The sequence below is a fragment of the Orcinus orca genome, chromosome 11 (genome assembly GCF_937001465.1).
Source record: "Orcinus orca chromosome 11, mOrcOrc1.1, whole genome shotgun sequence".
Lineage (NCBI taxonomy): Eukaryota > Metazoa > Chordata > Mammalia > Artiodactyla > Delphinidae > Orcinus > Orcinus orca.
Window position 1 is genome coordinate 26,063,100 of NC_064569.1, and position 18,967 is coordinate 26,082,066.

Below are 18,967 nucleotides of genomic sequence, written 5' to 3' on the forward strand. Positions count from 1 at the left end.
TGCTGGTACCATGAAGACAAGAGAAACACCTGAAAGAATAGTGGGAGAAGATTTTTTAGAAACTATTACACATGGACATTCTGGTTATCTGGAGAAAAAAAGAACCCCAACACTTTATTATATTTTAAAATTATTACTAATCCTACTATAAACCACTGTTACATAAATGTGAAACCATAGCTAAACAGTAAAATATAATAGCCTGCTTTACAGGCTATACATGCTCTTTGTATATGCTCTTACCTCACTTATATTCGAATCTGTTATCTGCCCCTGCACGCTCATTATTTTGATCAGTCTATCTTTTATGTTGGGTGGCAAAGGCTTAATGTCTGTGATATATCTAGAAATATTCTTCATGAAGCACCAAAGGCATCTGAAATACAAATACAATATAGTAAATTACACTGTACAGGTACTGATTCCTAATATTTGTTTGTTTTTTTAAAAATAGATCTTTATTGGAGAATAATTGCTTCACAATACTGTGTTAGTTTCTGTTGTACATCAAAGTGAATCAGCTATATGCAGACACATGTCCCCACATCCCCTCCCTCTTGAGCCTCCCTCCCATCCTCCCTATCCCACCCCTCTAGGTCATCGCAAAGCACCGAGATGATCTCCCTGTGCTATGCAGCTGCTTCCCACTAGCTGTTTTACATTTGGTAGTGTATATATGTTGATGCTACTCTCACTTCGTCCCAGCTTCCCCCTGCCATCCTGTGTCCTCAAGTCCACTCTCTATGTCTACATCTTTATTCCTGCCCTGCAACTAGGTTCATCAGTACCATTTTTTTTTTTAGATTCCATATATCTGCATTAGCATATGGTATCTGTTTTTCTCTTTCTGACTTATTTCACTCTGTATGACAGACTCTAGGTCCATCCACCTCACTACAAATAACTCAATTTCATTCCTTTTTATGACTGAGTAATATTCTATTGTGTATACGTGCCACATCTTCTTTGTGATAATTCATCTGTCGATGGGCATTTAGGGTGATTCCATGTCCTGGCTATTGTAAATAGTTTTGCAATGAACATTGTGGTACATGTCTCTTATTGAATTATAGTTTTCTCAGGGTATATGCCCAATAGTGGGATTGCTGGGTTATATGGTAGTTCTATTTTCATTTTTTTAAGGAACCTCCAAATGCTATTTGTTAGTGCTTAGTCCTTTCATAAACAGGGTGTACATTTTTTTTTTTTCGGTATGCAGGCCTCTCACTGTTGTGGCCTCTCCCGTTGCGGAGCACAGGCTCCGGACACACAGGCTCAGCAGCCATGGCTCACGGGCCCAGCTGCTCCGCGGCATGCGGGATCTTCCCGGACCGGGACACGAACCCGTGTCCCCTGCATCGGCAGGCAGACTCTCAACCACTGCGCCACCAGGGAAGCCCCAGGGTATACATTTTATATGAATATTTACAACTTAAGCTTGGTAAGATGCAAAAGCCTAGTCTGTGCTCAGTTATGGGCAAGTTTCTTTTCCTCTACAACTTTTTCTCAGCATACCTCATTTACTAAAATGCATCCTGATAACAAGATATTTTTCTTAAGTCAGTCTCTCCAATTCCTAAGACAGTTTCCACCAAGTTTTTAGTCACATATTTCTAAGTAAACATTAAATTAGGGCCTACAAATTGACAAATTTTATTTGTTAATGCAACAATCTTGCTTTCACTATTTTTCTTAAAAATTATGCAGGTATTAGAATCACTCAAGAAAGAACTGTAACCACAAAGATTCCACAAATAGTGCAAATCACAGAGATAATAAACTTAGTGCCAGTATTGCATATGCACAGAGTTATCAAAGCAGGCAACAACCGAGACCTACATGACCAACATACCTCAAATGTGGCCTGAGATTCCAACTATCTGAGACACTCATATGTTAGACAAATAATACAAACCTTATTTTTATTTATTTATTTTTTTGCGGTACGCGGGCCTCTCACTGTTGTGGCCTCTCCCGTTGTGGAGCACAGGCTCCGGATGTGCAGGCTCAGCGGCCACGGCTCACGGGCCCAGCTGCTCCGCGGCATGTGGGATCTTCCCGGACCGGGGCACAAACCCGTGTCCCCCGCATCGGCAGGCAGACTCTCAACCACTGAGCCACCAGGGAAGCCCAATACAAACCTTATTTAATTTCTGCCTACAAATACTCCCTCATATATACACTTTTACATTCATGAATAAATATGATCATACACTTGAATTTTTTTAGTGCAATCTTTATTTTTTCTTCTTTTGGTTGCCTCTGCCTTTCCCCCTCCTTTCCTTCCCCCTTCCATTATTTAGTTCCTCACCCTATTCCGTGTATGTTCCCTCTTATTTTTTCTCTGTGCTTGTACACACACACGTTTACTCACACATGTATGTATGTACTCAAACATACATTTAAAGGGTTAGGTTGGGGGTGGGGAGAGATAACTGTTTCCTAGAATGGCATCACTGTATACTCACTTTTCTACACCCTCTTTCATTCAATAATACCTTAGGAAATTCTTTAAAGCATCAAGTGTGGTTTTAAGTTTCCTTTAATGCCGATATAATATTTCACAGTGTGGATGACTTTAGTCATCCCCTATTGATGAGAATTCCACTGTTTCTAGGATATGTTAACATATGGTGTCAGATTGTTTTCTTCATATTTCCATCAGCCGTGTTGGAGGGTTCCCTTTCCTCTACATCCCTAAGCAGTAGGTATTATTGTTCATTTTATTTATTTTTCCATTATGTCCATTTCCCAATCTCATCCCCCACCACTCCAGGAAACCATTCTAATGTCTAATATGTATCCTTTTGTTGTATGTACCGTCAACATGATTGTTATATGGATGTATTTCTAATTTATGTATGTGGTATTTGTCACAGATTTGCTTAGTCTTTCACTCAGCACTGTTTTTTTTGTTTTATTTTTTTGTTATTTATTTATTATTATTTTTGGCTGCGTTGGGTCTTCATTGCTGTGCGTGGGCTTTCTCTAGTTGCAGCGAGTGGGGGCTACTCTTCGTTGTGGTGCATGCATTTCTCATTGTGGTGGTTTCTCTTGTTGCAGAGTACGGGCTCTAGGTGCATGGGCTTCAGTAGTTGTGGCTCACGGGCTTAATTGCTCCGCGGCATGTGGGATCTTCCCGGACCAGGGCTCGAACCCATGTCCCCTGCACTGGCAGGTGGATTCTTATCCACTGCCCCACCAGGGAAATCCCTTAGCACTATTTTTAAGATCTACTTACTCTTAAATGTTGGAAGATCTCATGGGTGAAAAGTGGTATCTCATTACTTTAATTTGTGTTTCTTTAATTACTAGTAAATTTAATATCTTTTCATAAACATGCTGGCTATCTAGATTTTCTTTTCTCAGGATTGTCTATTCATATCCTTTGTCTATTTTGCTGTTTTTTACTTAAATTTGTAAGAGTTATTTTTGTGGCCAAATACATGACTGATTTTGTATATGCTCTATAAATATTCAGAGAATGTATACTCTCTGAGAAATGTAATGTTCTCTTTCTGTGTATTATATATGTGTGTCTAAATATCTCTCTCTGTGTATGTATACACAAATATGTGTATATGATTATTTATTGATTAGTACACAAATATATTGTGTATATGATTATTTATTGATGAGTATCATTTAATTCTTCTATGTTCTTATTTTTTCTACTAAATCTGTAGAATTCTTAGTTTGCAATACTTGTATTTTGAAATCAACTTTTCTTTTATTTCTACAAGTTTTTGCTAGTTTATGTACATTACCATTTTATAACGAAAATTTTCAAAAATACAGAAAAATAAAATAGAATGATATAAATCATGTACCCCAAACCAAGAATTTAAAAATTTATTTTATCATTTTGTGTCAGGTATCTTTCATAAGATATAAAACACTTCAGATAAAATTAAAATCTCCGTTGTCTGCCTATTCAGGTTTACTTTCTTTATCTCCCTTTGCAGAAACAACTACTACCATGAAGTTGTTCTTTTTTTAAGAAATTTTTATTGGAGTATAACTGATTTAGAATGTTGTGTTAGTTTCAGGTGTACAGCAAAATGAATCAGTTATACATATACATATATCCACTCTTCTTTAGATTATTTTCCCACATAGGCCATTAGAGTATTGAGTAGAGTTCCCTGTGCTATATAGTAGGTCCTTATTAGTTATCTGTTTTATATACAGTCGTGTGTATATGTCAATCCAAACCTCCCATTTATCTCTCCCCCTCTCCCTATCCCCTGGTAACCATAAGTTTGTTTTCTATGACTGTAACTCTATTTTTCTCTTGTAGATAAGTTCATTTGTACCCTATTTTTAGATTCCACATATAAGTGATACATTTGTCTTCCTCTGTCTGACTTACTTCATTTAGTATGACAATCTCTAGGTCCATCCACGTTGCTGCAAATGGCATTATTTCATTCTTTTTTATGGCTGAGTAATATTCCATTATATATATGTACCACATCTTCTTTATCCATTCCTCTGTCGATGGACATTCAGGTTGTTGCCATGTCCTGGCTATTGTAAATAGTGCTGCAATGAACATTGGGGTGTATGTATCTTTTTGAATTATGGTTTTCTCTGGATATATGCCCAGGTGTGGAATTGCTGGGCCCTATGGTAGTTCTATTTTTAGTTTTATAAGGAACATCCATACTGCTCTCCATAGAGGTTGTACCAATTTACATGGCCACCAACAGTGTAGGAGGGTTCCCTTTTCTCCACACCATCTCCAGCATTTACTGTTTGTAGTTTGTTTTTTTTTAATTTATTTTTGGCTGCATCAGGTCTTAGTTGCAGCGTGCAAGATCTTCATTGAGGCATGCAGGATCTTTCGTTGCAGTGCGCAGGCTTCTCTCTAGTTGTGGCATGCGGGTTTTCTCTTCTCTAGTTGTGGCACACTGGCTCCAGGGCATGTTGGCTCTGTAGCTGTGGTGCACGGGTTCCAGAGCACATGGGCTCTGCAGTTTGTGGCATGTGGGCTCTCTAGTTGAGGCGTGCAAGCTCAGTAGTTGTGGTGTGCAGGCTTAGATGCCCCGTGGCATGTGGGACCTTAGTTCCCTGACCAGTGATTGAACCCGCATACTCTGCATTGTAAGGCAGATTCTTTACTACTGGACCACCAGGGAAGTCCCTGTTTGTAGATTTTTTGATGATGGCCATTCTGACTGGTATGCGGTGATACCTCATTGTAGTTTTGATTTGCATTTCTCTAATAATTAGTGATGTTGAACATTTTTTCATGTGCTTTTTGGCCACCTGTATGTCTTCTTTGGAGAAATGTCTATGTAGATCTTCTGCCAATTTTTTGATTGGGTTGGTTTTTTTGACATTGAGCTGCATGAGCTGTTTGTATATTTTGGAGATTAATCCCTTGTTGGTTGCTTTGTTTGCAAATATTTTCTCCCATTCTGAGGGTTGTCTTTTCATTTTGTTTATGGTTTCCTTTGCTGTGAAAAGGTTTTAAGTTTAATTAGGTCCCAATCATTTATTTTTGTTTTTATTTTCATTAATCTAGGAGGTGGATCGAAAAAGATCTTGTTGTGATTTATGTCAACGAGTGTCCTGCCTATGTTTTCCTCTAAGAGTTTTATAGTATCCGGCCTTATGTTTAGGTCTTTAATCCATTTCAAAACATTATATTAATAATATAATTAATTATTAATTAATAATATAATTATGATATTAATACTAATAATAATAAGATTAAATCCATTATATAACATTTCAGACAAAATTAAAGCCTCTGTCAACCTATTCAGGTTGATTCTCTTTATCTCCCTTTGCAGAAACAACTACTACCATGAAGTTTTAAAAAGAGTTTCTGTCCATGATTTTATTATACTTCTAATACTAAAGTATATATGCATAAAGAGCATATAGTATTCTTTCTGTACTTATAAAATATCGTGTATTAAGTTTCCTACCATGACTAAATTTGGCAATTGTCCTTGTAATTGTGATAGTTTTCCTTTTTATAAGACTATGGTGTTGGTTGCAAATTCATGATCATTTTATCTTCTCATGGAACATTCCTTTTACCCTCAAGTAATGTCTCTATCTATATTGATGTTTTTCACTTCAGTAAAACCATTCAGTCTGGTTTTACTATTGCTCCACCATCTTTCTTTGGCTTCTTTTGCTAACATCTTTGCAAGATTCATCTGCATTGTTGTAGATAGCTATAGTTTGTTCATGCCCATTTTCACTGCTGCATAATAGTCCACTGTACAATTTATTTTTCTATTTGACTGTTGATGTACAGTGTGGTGGTTTATAATTTTTTACTATTAGGAATATTAATATGAATATTTTGGGACATGTCTCTTGGTACACATGTGCCTATGTTTCAATCAAGTTTATACCTGGGAGTGGAACTGCTGACTCATATGGTATGCATATGTTTAGCTTAATGCCCAACAGTTTTCCAAAGTGTTTGTACTGATTCAAAATCCTACCATCAGTCAATGAAAGTTTCTGGAATCCATATCCTTGTCAATACTTGGCATTGTCAGTCTCTTTAATTTTTGCCAGTATAGTGAGGGTATAGTAACAATGCATTGTGGCTTTAAATTTCAATCCCAGATTATTAGTTTGAGCACATTTTCATTCCTTTATTGTATTGATACATTTGGATAGTCTCTTGGAGTTTCTGTTCAAGTATCATGTCCAGTTTTCTTTTGGGTTGACTGTTTTACTTAGTAGTACGTAGGAGTTCCTCTTATATTACAGACATGAGCCTTCTGTTGATTATGTATGTTGCAATTGTAGACTCCCATTCTGTGGTTTGCCTTTTCATTCTCTTAATCATGTTTTATGTTGTAGAGAAGTACATTTGATGAGGTCCAATATGTGTTTTCTTTATAGCAAGTATTTTTTTGTGTCCTGTTTATGAACTCTTTCACTGTTCTACATTCATGAAAATAGTCTCCTATGCTTTCGTCTAGAAAAAATTCATTCATTGTTTTACCTTTCACTTTTTGACTTAAAAACCCTCTTGTAATTGATTTTTGCAATTGTCAAGAACTGTGCAGAGTCTGAGAGTTTACCCTACTTACTTGTTTATGAGTTAGCTTTATTACCATTTCATGAATGCTAGCAGAAGACATGAGATCCCTGGGTCAGAGAAAAAGGACTTTATTACTAATGACAAGAGCAGTAGCCAGAGCTTCATGTTTCTGTTGGTTCCCCATGCCCTCCAAGTCCTGCAAATATAATGTAGGTAGGTCAAGATAGATGTTTGCCCATGCAGTGGGTTGTATTACAAGAGAAGAACACTGAGCTTGGGGGAATTCACCATTTTTATATCAAACTGAAGCAAGACTGCTCTTTTTGGAAAGAGAAAATACTTCATCCCTCAAGTCTGTCTGCTACAAACACAACCTTGAGAAATGTCCTAGGTAATCAAGGTCCCGCATTCTTGGTATACCCAGCAAAAATGTGCAGGTCCACAGCACTGCCTCTTCCAACAATCTACCCCAACATGTTCTTGGCTGAATTCAAATATTCATGTAAGTATGCCACTCTGTCAGCCATTTTAATTAATTTGACCAACAGAGGCTAAAACCAAATCCGTTCAATTTGTCACTTAAAGCATTTAATTAAAGCTATTATCAATAGTACTCCAAGTAGCAGGATAAGGCCAACCTGCAGTAATGATGACCTCAAAAGTGCCTGCAGGCAGCCATAAAAAGAAACGAAACTGAGTTATCTGTAGTGAGGTGGATGGACTCTGTCTGCCATACAGAGTGAAGTAAGTCAGAAAGAGAAAAACAAATACCATATGCTAACACATATATATGGAATTAAAAAAAAATGGTTCTGAAGAACCTAGGGGCAAGACAGGAATAAAGACGCAGATATAGAGAATGGACTCGAGGACACAGGGAGGGGGAAGGGTAAGCTGGGACGAAGTGAGACAGTGACATGGACATATATACACTACCAAATGTAAAATAGCTAGTGGGAAGCAGTCACATGGCACAGGGAGATCAGCTCGGTGCTTTTGACCACCTAGAGGGGTGCGATAGGGAGAGTGGGAAGGAGACGCAAGAGGGAGGAGATATGGGAATATATGTATATGTATAGCTGATTCACTTTGTTATAAAGCACCATTGTAAAGCAATTATACTCCAATAAAGAAGTTAAAAAAAAAAAACTTAAAAAAAAAAAAAGTGCCTGCAGGGTCCCAGACTCAGCTAACTGGGAAAAAGTATGGAATGGGGTGGGGGTGGGGGGAACTAGTAGGTCTTATTTTAAGACAGGATGTGGTCAAAATCCAGTCTATCATCCATTATGAAACATGCAAAGGAATTTAGGTGGTTATTTCAATGACTACCTTTTTCTTTCTTAGGGCTTTTAATTTTTAAAAAATCTGTCTGTTATTTTATCTGTATCCTTCCCTTAAGGGTAACTGCTCCTTTGTTTTTGAACATTTCCAATATCTTTGTTTTAAAATATTTTTCAAAATTCTATTGTCTGTAGTTCTTAAAGTGTCAATTCTCCTATTTTCTGTTGAGTCTCTTTCATGCGATTTTTTTCTATAGATACTTTATAAATTTTGACTGTTAACGCTTCTTTGCACAAGTAGTTTTGCCTGAGAGTCCTGTATTCTTTGCGTTGTGAAAGCAAACCTCGCAGAGAAGCTTTCAGTTTTCCTCTTCTTAAGGACCCTGTCTTTATCTTGTTGAACTGCAATAACAAAATACCATAGACCAGGTAGCTTAAAAACAAAAGAACTTTAATTTTTACAGTTCTGGATGCTGGAAGTCCAAGATCAAAGTGCCAGCATGGTTGGGTAAGGGCCCTCTTCCTCATTCACGGGGGGGGGGGGGGGGGGGACCTTCTTTATGTGTTGTCACATGGTGGAAGGGACTAGGGATTTCTCTGGAGATTCTTTTGTAAAGGCACTAATCCCATTCATAAGGCTCCACCCTCATGATTTAAACACCTCCCAAAGGCCCCAGCTACTACCAGCATACCTTTAGGGGTAGGATTGCAACATAAGAATTTTAGAGGTACAAAAACATTCAGACCATAGCAGACCTCATAAATATTCACAAATTCCAAAGCATAGTTAACTGTTATGTATCCATCTTGAGGATATTAACAGTGAAAATTCAAACCGTACACCTGCGTATAATAAATGCACAAGATACTAGTTTTTATTTTTTTTATTTTATTTTTTTGCGGTACATGGGCCTCTCACTGTTGTGGCCTCTCCCGTTGCGGAGCACAGTCTCCGGACGCGCAGGCCCAGCCGCTCCGCAGCATGTGGGATCCTCCCGGACCGGGGCACGAACCTGTGTCCCCTGCATCGGCAGGCGGACTCTCAACCACTGCGCCACCAGGGAAGCCCAAGATACTAGTTTTTAAACAGGAATTCTATTTTTGGCTGGGACTTTATATCCTTGCCATTGATGTGGGCTGCTCTTGGAAGAGTGTGACCTCAAGCTAGGTGGCTCTGCAACAGAGGTAGATTCTGATGGAGCTGAGTAATGGAAGCTATCTGCCCACCCTCCTCCCACAGGAGGGCAGAAAGTCCTTCCCTGAAGGATGAGCTGGGTGGCACATCTCCATGGATTTCACTCCCGTTTTCCAAAACTATGCATTATTTAGGTTGTTTACACATTTTAAGTAATTCATACTGGATGGACTACAAGAACTAAGAAGGGTAACGAGTTTAGACTCTCTCAGCTCTCATTATCCTCAACTCTGTTATGATATTGAAATCAGATGCTCTACCATCAACAGAAAGTTATGCCATTTATTCTAAAAGTTAAAAGCTTAACTAAAAAAGATCATTTGGGGAGTAACTGCTTTATTAAGATATAACTGATATAACGGTGGTTTTTAGTGAATCCACAGAGTTGTGCATCCATCATCATTATCTAATTCCAGAAGATTTTCAATACACTAAAAAGAAATCTTGTACCCATTAGCAGTCACCTGCCAATCCTCCCCACCTTCCACAGCCTAGGGAACTACCAGAAGCTCCACAGAAATCCCTAGCCCCTTCTACCATGTGAGGACACATCGAGACAGGGTGCTATTTTCTGTATCTCTAGATTAGCCTATCTGCACATTTCATATAAATGGAATCATAAAATATGTGGTATTTTATTACTGGCTTCCTTCACTCAGCATAGCATTTTCAAGTTCATCTACGTTGTAACATGTATCAGCGTTTCATTCCTTTTTACCGTCTTTTGTTTATCCATGCATCAGCTTATGGGTATTTGGGTTGTCTCTACTTTTGGGCTATTATGGATAATGCTGCTATAAACATTTGTGTATGAGTTTTTGGATGGACATATGTTTTCATTTCTTTTGGGGACATATCTAAGAGCTCAGTTGCTGGGTCACATAAAACTGTTGGATCATATGGCAACTCTATGTGTAAACATTTGACGAACTACTGAACTATTTTCCAAAGTGGCTACACCATTTTATGTTCCTACCAGCAGTATATGAGGGTTCCAATTTCTCAACATCCTTTTCAATATTTGATTTTTTCTTTAATCTTTATTTTTAAATTAATTAATTTTTTTTGCTGCACCAGGTCTTAGTTGCGGCACGTAGGATCTTCATCATGGGATGCAGGCTCTTAGTTGTGGCATGCGGACTCTTAGTGGCGGCATGCACATAGGATCTAGTTCCCTGACCAGGGACTGAACCCGGGCCCCCTACATTGGGAGCGTGGAGTCTTGACCACTGGACTGCCAGGGAAGTCCCTAATCTGTCTTTTTTTAATATAGCCATCCCAGTGGCTATGAAGTAATAGCTCATTGTGGGTTTTTTTTAATGGTTTTATTTATTTATTTATTTTGCTGCACGCGGGCCTCTCGCTGTTGTGGCTTCTGCCGTTGTGGAGTACAGGCTCCAGACGCGCAGGCTCAGTGGCCATGGCTCATGGGCCCAGCCGCTCCGCGGCATATGGGATCCTCCCGGACCGGGGCACGATCCCGCGGCCCCTGCATCGGCAGGTGGACTCTCAACCACTGCGCCACCAGGGAAGCCCCTCATTGTGGTTTTGATTTGCACAAATCAAATTTGCACAAATCAATTTTGATTTGCACTGCTGGCTGATGATGTTGAGCATCTGTGCATGTGCTTGTCAGCCACCTGTATATCTCCTTTATAGAAACATCTGTTTAGATACTGCTCCCACTTTTAAGTTGGGTTTTGCTATTAATAGGATTCTTAGTTGAGGTTTTTCTTTCAGCACTTTAAATATGTCAATCCATTACCTTCTGCCTCCATTGTTTCTGATAAGAAGTCCACTGTTAATCTAATTAGGCTTCCTTTATACATGAGTAATTTTTCTCTTGCTGCTTACAGGATTTTCTTCTGGTCTTTGGCCTCAGCATTTTTACTATGATATTTGTGTTTAGATCTCTTTGTATTTATCCTACAAATTCATCGAGTTAATTTCAATTCACTGAGTTTATTGGATGTGTAGATTAATATTTCTCATTAAATCTGGCTTTTAGCTATTATTTCTTCTAAGAATTTTTTTCCGCTCCTTTCTCTCCTTTTGTTCTGGTATTCCCATCACATGTATGTTGACATACTTATCCCATACTTCTCTGAGGCTCTGTTCCATTTTCTTCACCCTATTTTCTTTCCACTCTTCAGATTGCATACTATTATTTATCTTCAAGTTCATAATTCTTTCTTCTGCCAGTTCACATCTACTACTGAGTCCCTCTAGTGATTTTTAAATTTCAGTTATTGTACTTTTTCAATTCCAGAATTTCCATTTGGTTCTTTTTTATACGTAATTTCTATCTCTATATAAATATTCTCTATTGTATCTACTGTACGAGACATTGTCATCATGCCTTTCTTTACTTCTTTTATTTTCCTTTTTTTGAAATTGAGGTGAAATTTGCATAATATAAAATTGATCATTTAAAGTGTACAATTCAGTGGCATTTTGTATATTCATGTTGTGTAACCACCACCTCTATACTTATAAAATATTTTCATTAGCCCAAAAGAAAACTTACACTTATTAAGGAGTCAATTTCCATTCCTCTTTTTCCCCAGTACCTGGCAACTACCAATATGCTTTCTTTCACTATGGAATTTTCTGTTTCAGGTACTTCACATAAATTAATTCATATAAATGTGAACTTTTGTGTCTGGCTTCTTCCACTTAGCATAATGTTTCTGAGGTTCATCCATGCTCATGTATCAGCACTTTATTCCTTTTTATGGCTGAATGATATTTCATTGTATGGATATACCTCATTTTGTTTATTGATTCATTGGTGATGGACATTTTGGTTGCTTCTACATTTTGGCTGTTGTGAACAGTGTTGCTATGAACATTTGTGTACAAGTATTTGTTTGAGTACCCAGTTTCAATTCTGTTGGGTACATACCTAGGAGTGGAATTGCCGGGTAATATGGTAATTCTATGTTTAACTTTTTGAGGAACTGCCAAGCTGTTTCTCCCTTGACTTCTGTAAGTATGGTATCCTTTAGTTCTTTGAACACATTTATAGTAGTTTCTTTAAGTCTTTGCTAAGTCCAACATCTGGGTCCTCTCAAAGGCAGTTTCTGGGTAAATACAATAAAAGCTGTTACCACTGTCTTAGACCAGGGGTCAGAAAACTATGGCTAATGGGCCAAATCTGGCCTGTTATCTGCTTTTGTGTATAAAGCTTCCTTGGAACACAGCCATGTCTGTTGATTTATGTACTGTCTATGGCTGCTTTCACACACTATAATGGCAGAGCTGAGACTGTATGGCCTGCAAGTCTGAAATATTCATTGTCTAGACTTACAGCAGTTTGCCAATATCTACCTTAGATAATGGTAATACTATTAAGATTAAAGCTTATATTTTTACTGACTCTTAGACTATTGCCAATTGCCTAGTCACCTGGTCTGCCATTTGCAAGACCACAGATTGGTAGATTAAAGATCAAGTCCTCTTTAGGACTGTGAATTATAGAAACAAATTATAGCTGATATACATGGCAATGGCTCATTCCCTAATGGAATGGGCTGGGTTCATGCTGTTAATTAAGTATGCCCCACCCAGATCCCTGTCACTGCTACTGGGAATCCATCATCACACTGAACATGGCAACACGTCCACCATCATGGCCAAGGAAAGTAAGGATTATCTGTGTCTGATGTTAAAGCTACCACTGCATGCCAGTCTTGTGCCTCCTTTCAAAAGTTTGCCTGTTGGGCTTCCCTGCTGGTGTGGTGGTTAAGAATCTGCCTGCCAATGCAGGGGACATGGGTACAAGCCCTGGTCCAGGAAGATCCAACATGCTGTGGAGCAACTAAGCCTGTGTACCACAATTACTGAGCCCGCACTCTAGGGCCCATGAGCCACAACTACTGAACCCACACGCCACAACTACTGAAGCCCATAAGCCTAGAGCCCATGCTCCGCAACAAGAGAAGCCACCGCAATGAGAAGCCTCCGCACCTCAACGAAGAGTAGCCCCTGCTTGCTGCAACTAGAGAAAGCCCACGCACAGCAATGAAGACCCAATACAGTCAAAAATAAATAAATAAAATAAAATTTAAAAAAAGTTTGCCTGTTTGTTTTCTAATGAAATAGACCACAATACATAGAGTGTTGTCCCCTCTCACTCCTGACAAGCTGACTATATTGAGCCTTTGAGCACTTGCCTTGGGTCCTCCATTGATGCCTTACTGTTGTCGATATATTTTCAGGTTATGGTGTCACTGTTCCAGTCTGATCAACCAACTCAAGCCACATTGGCCATAACATAAAATGTGTTATGTTTTTGGCCTTTCAGGCCATATTCAGTTGGACAGTATGATGTCTCTTATTGCAAAGGTTCACTCAACACTGGACCAATAGTCAAGGTATTCAATGGACATTTCATATCCCTTATTATCCTCAAGCTGCTGGTTCCAACAAGAGGTAAATGGATTTTTTTAAAAGTCAACTAAAGAGATTTCTGACTCTACCTCCTTCACTTTCTCCTGGTCCACACATCTTAATTAAATGCAAGCATCCACTGAAAGAGTTCACATCCCCTTGGCCACCTTCTAGATAATGATCAGGATAAAAGGGGTGGAGGGTTATCTTGACCAATTCTGAAATTTTAGAATTCTATTCTGACATTTCCTGAGCATGATGCATCTTTATTTTCCCTAACAGTTACCCCAAGCCAGCCTGGTTGGTACAGCTGGGTGGCAGCCTGGACCAAAAGGAGCTTATAGAATTCAAACTTAATCTTGGTTTAGTCATCTGTATTCTCCTTTTAGATTGAACTGGTTCTAGATCAGAGTTGGCAAACTATAACCCATGGGCCAAGCCTGGTCTGCTGCCTGCTTTTGTAAATAAAGTTTTACTGAATCACAGTCATGACTGTTTCTTTATTATGTATTGTCTATGGCTGCTTTTGCTCTACAAAGGCAGAGTTGAGTAATTGTGACAGAAGCCTACAAAACTGAAAATATTTCTCTTCAGCTCTTCACAGAAAAAGTTTGCCAACCTCTATCCTATGAAGATAATGACCATTTGGTTGAGTAAACTGCTCACCAAGTTCCCCTGCAGTAGCCCATGCCCATGAAGGTGGGAAATATGATGGATTCCTATAAATTTTGGAAAAATATCCTTGTCGGACTACCCTGGTGGTCCAGTGGTTAAGACTCCACACTCCCAATGCAGGGGGCCCGGGTTCAATCTCTGGTCAGGGAACTAAGATCTTGCATGTTGCACAGCGTGGCCCCCCAAAAAATAAATTAGGGGGACCCTCAAGATGGCGGAGGAGTCAGACATGGAGATCACCTTCCTCCCCACAAATACATCAAAAATACACCTACATGTGGAACAACTCCTACAGAACACTTACTGAACGCTGGCAGAAGACCTCAGACTTCCCCCAAAGCAAGAAAATACCCACGTACCTGGGTAGGGCAAAAGAAAAAACAGAGATAAAAGAATAGGGACGCGGGCTTCCCTGGTGGCACAGTGGTTGAGAGTCCGCCTGCCGATGCAGGGGACACGGGTTCGTGCCCCGGTCCGGAAAGATCCCACATGCCGCGGAGCGGCTGGGCCTGTGAGTCACGGCCGCTGAGCCTGCGCATCCGGAGCCTGTGCTCCACAACGGGAGAGGCCACAACAGTGAGATGCCCACATACCACGAAAAAAAAAATAGAATAGGGATGGGACCTGCACCTCTGGGAGGGAGCTGTGAAGGAAGAAAAGTTTCCACATACTAGGAAGCCCCTTCACTGGCGGAGATGGGGGGTGGGGGGGTGGGAAGCTTCGGAGCCATGGAGGATAGCACAGCAACAGGGGTGCAGAGGGCAAAGTGGAGAGATTCCCGCACAGAGTATCAGTGCCAACCAGCACTCACCAGCCTGTGAGGCTTGTCTGCTCACCCATCGGGGCGGGTGGGCACTGGGAGCTGAGGCTTGGGCTTCGCAGTTCAGATCCCAGGGAGAGGACTGGGGTTGGCTGCATGAACACAGCCTGAAGGGGGCTAATGAGCCACAGCTAGGCAGGAGGGAGTCAGGGAAAAAGTGTGGACCTGCCTAAGAGGCAAGAAACCATTGTTTTGGGGTGCACAAGGAGAGGGGATTCCTTACCTGTCTGCCCACAGAAGGCAGAGCACCGCCTAAATGAGCTCCAGAGACTGGTGTGAGCCACGGCTATCAGCTCAGACACCAGAGATGGGCAGGAAACACTAACGCTGCTGCAGCCACCAAGGATCCTGGGTGCAAGTGCAGGTCACTAACCATACCCACAGGGAGCCTGTGCAACCCACCACTACCAGGGTCCCATGATCCAGGGACAACTTCCCTGGGAGAACACACATGGTGCGCCTCAGCCTGTTGCAATGTCACACTGGCCTCTGCCACCGCTGGCTCACCCTGTATTCCAATTATAACTACTGCACCCATCCCTCCTGCTGGCATGAGTGAGCCAGAGCCCCTAATCAGCCGATGCTTTAACCGCATCTTGTCTGGGCAGGAACAGAAGCCTGAGGGCAACCTACAGGAAGAGGTGGTGGCAAAACCAAAGCTGAACCCCAGGAGCTGTGCAAACAAAGAAGAGAAAGGGAAATTTCTCCGTGCAGCCTCAGGAGCAGTGGATTAAATCCCCACAATCAACTTGAGGTACCCTGCATCTGTGGAATACCTGAATAGACAACAAATCAACCCAAAATTGAGGAGGTGGACTTTGGGAACAACTGTGGACTTGGGGTTTGCTGCCTGCAACTGACTTCTTTCTGATTTTTATGTTTATTGTAGTATGGTTTTTAGTGCTTGTTATCATTGGTAGACTTGTTTATTGGTTTCATTGCTCTCTTTTTTTAAAGTATTTTAATAATTAAAATTTTTTTTTATTTTAATAGTTTTATTTTACTTATTTTTTTTTCTTTCTTTTTTTTCTCCCTTTTCGTCTGAGCTACTTGGCTGACAGGGTCTTGGTGCTCCGGCCTGGTGTCAGGCCTGAGCCTCTGAGGTGGAAGAGCTGAGTTCAGGACACTGGTCCACCAGAGACCTCAGGGCCCCACGTAATATCAATTGGCGAGAGCTCTCCAAGAAATCTCCATCTCAATGCTAAGACCCAGCTCCCCTCAACGGCCAGCAAGCTCCAGTGCTGGACACCGCATGCCAAACAACTAGCAAGACAGGAACACAACCCCACCCATTAGTAGAGAGGCTGCCTAAAATCACAGTAAGTTCACAGACACCCCAAAACACACCACTGGACTCAGCCCTGCCCAACTGAAAGACAAGATCCAGCCCCACCCACCAGAACACAGGCACCAGTCCCGTACACCAGGAAGCCTACACAAGCAACTAAACTAACCTTACCCACTCGGGGCAGACACCAAAAACAATGGAAACTATGAACCTGCAGGCTGTGAAAAGGACATGCCAAACACAGTAAGTTAAACAAAATGAGAAGACAGAGAAATATGCAGAGATGAAGAAGCAAGGTAAAAACCCACCAGACCAAACAAATGAACAGGAAATAGGCAGTCTGAAAAAAAATTCAGAGTAATTATAGTAAAGATAATCCAAAATCTTGGAAATAGAATGGAGAAAAAAAGAGGAAACGTTTAACAAGAACCTAGAAGAACTACAGAGTAAATACACAATGATGAACAACACAACACATGAAATTAAAAACTCTCTGGAAGGAATCAATAGCAGAATAACTGAGGCAGAAGAACAGATAAGTGACCTCGAAGATAAAATAGTGGAAATAACTACCACAGAGCAGAATAAAGAAAAAAGAATGAAATGAATTGAGGACAGTCTCAGAGACCTCTGGGACAACATTAAACGCACCAACATTCATATTACAGGGGTCCCAGAAGAAGAAGAGAAAAAGAAAGAGTCTGAGAAAACATTTGAAGACATTATAGTTGAAAACTTCCCTAACATGGGAATGGAAATAGTCAAGTCCAGGAAGCACAGAGAGTCCCATACAGGATAAATCCAAGGAGAAACACACCAAGACACCTATTAATCAAACTATCAAAAATTAAATACAAAGAAAAAATATTAAAAGCAGCAGGATAAAGCAAAAAATAACATACAAGGGAACCACCCCCCCATAAGGTTAACCACTAATCTTTCAGCAGAAACTCTGCAAGCCCAAAGGGAGTGGCAGGATATATTTAAAATGATGAAAGGGAAAAACCTACAACCAAGATTACTCTACCCAGCAAGGATCTCATTCAGATTCAATGAAGATATTAAAACCTTTACAGACAAGCAAAACATAAGAGCATTCAGCACCACCAAACCAGCTTTAAAACAAATGCTAAAGGAACTTCTCTAGGCAGGAAACACAAGAGAAGGAAAAGACCTAGAAACACAAACCGAAAACAATTAAGAAAATGCTAATAGGAGCATACATATCAACAATTACCTTAAATGTAAATGGGTTAAATGCTCCAACCAAAAGACACAGACTCGCTGAATGGATACAAAAACAAGACCCATATATATGCTGTCTAAAAGAGACTGACTTCAGACCTAGGGACACATACAGACTGAAAGTGAGGGGATGGAAAAAGATATTCCATGCAAATGGAAATCAAAAGAGAGCTGGAGTAGCAATTCTCATATCAGACAAAATAGACTTAAAGACTATCACAAGAGACAAAGAAGGACACTACCTAATGATCAAGGATCAATCCAAGAAGAAGATATAACAATTGTAAATATTTATGCACCCAACACAGGAGTACATAAGGCACATACTAACAGCCATAAACGGGGAAATCGACAGTAACACATTCATCGTAGGGGACTTTAACACCCCACTTTCACCAATGGACAGATCATCCAAAATGAAAATAAATAAGGAAACACAAACTTTGAATGACACATTAAACAAGATGGACTTAATTGATATTTATAGGACATTCCATCCCAAAACAGCAGAGTACACTTTCTTCTCAAGTGCTCATGGAACATTCTCTAGGATAGATCATATTTTGGGTCACAAATCAAGCCTTGGCAAATTTATTAAACTTGAAATTGTATCAAGTATCTCTTCCGACCACAACGCTATAAGACTAGATATCAATTACAAGAAAAAAACTGTAAAAAATACAAACACATGGAGGCTAAACAATACGCTACTAAAAAACCAAGATCACTGAAGAAATCAAAGAGGAAATCAAAAAATACTTAGAAACAAATGACAGTGAAAACACGATAAGCCAAAATCTACAGGATGCAACAAAAGCAGTTCTAAGAGGGAAGTTTATAGCAATACAATCCTACCTCAAGAAACAAGAAAAATCTCAAATAAACAACCTAACCTTACACCTAAAACAATTAGAGAAAGAAAAACAAAAAAACCCTAAAGTTAGCGGAAGGAAAGAAATCAAAAAGATCAGATCAGAAATAAGTGAAAAAGAAATGAAGAAAACTATAGCAAAGATCAATAAAACTAAAAGCTGATTCTTTGAGAAGATAA

General features: G+C 39.8%; 1 protein-coding gene across 7 annotated transcripts in view; it reads right to left on the bottom strand.

Moving 5' to 3' along the window:
* The window catches only part of AMN1 (antagonist of mitotic exit network 1 homolog), a 65,052-nt gene that overhangs the window by 26,269 nt on the left and 19,816 nt on the right, over window positions 1-18,967 (bottom strand). For 6 of the 7 annotated variants that reach the window (XM_004270876.4, XM_033430133.2, XM_033430131.2 and 3 more), the window contains one exon: window positions 244-376. The exons of the other annotated variant lie outside the window; for it this stretch is intronic. In XM_004270876.4, the coding sequence (XP_004270924.2) occupies window positions 244-376 (133 nt within the window). The remainder of the gene's footprint in view (window positions 1-243; window positions 377-18,967) is intronic. 7 annotated transcript variants of the gene reach the window in all.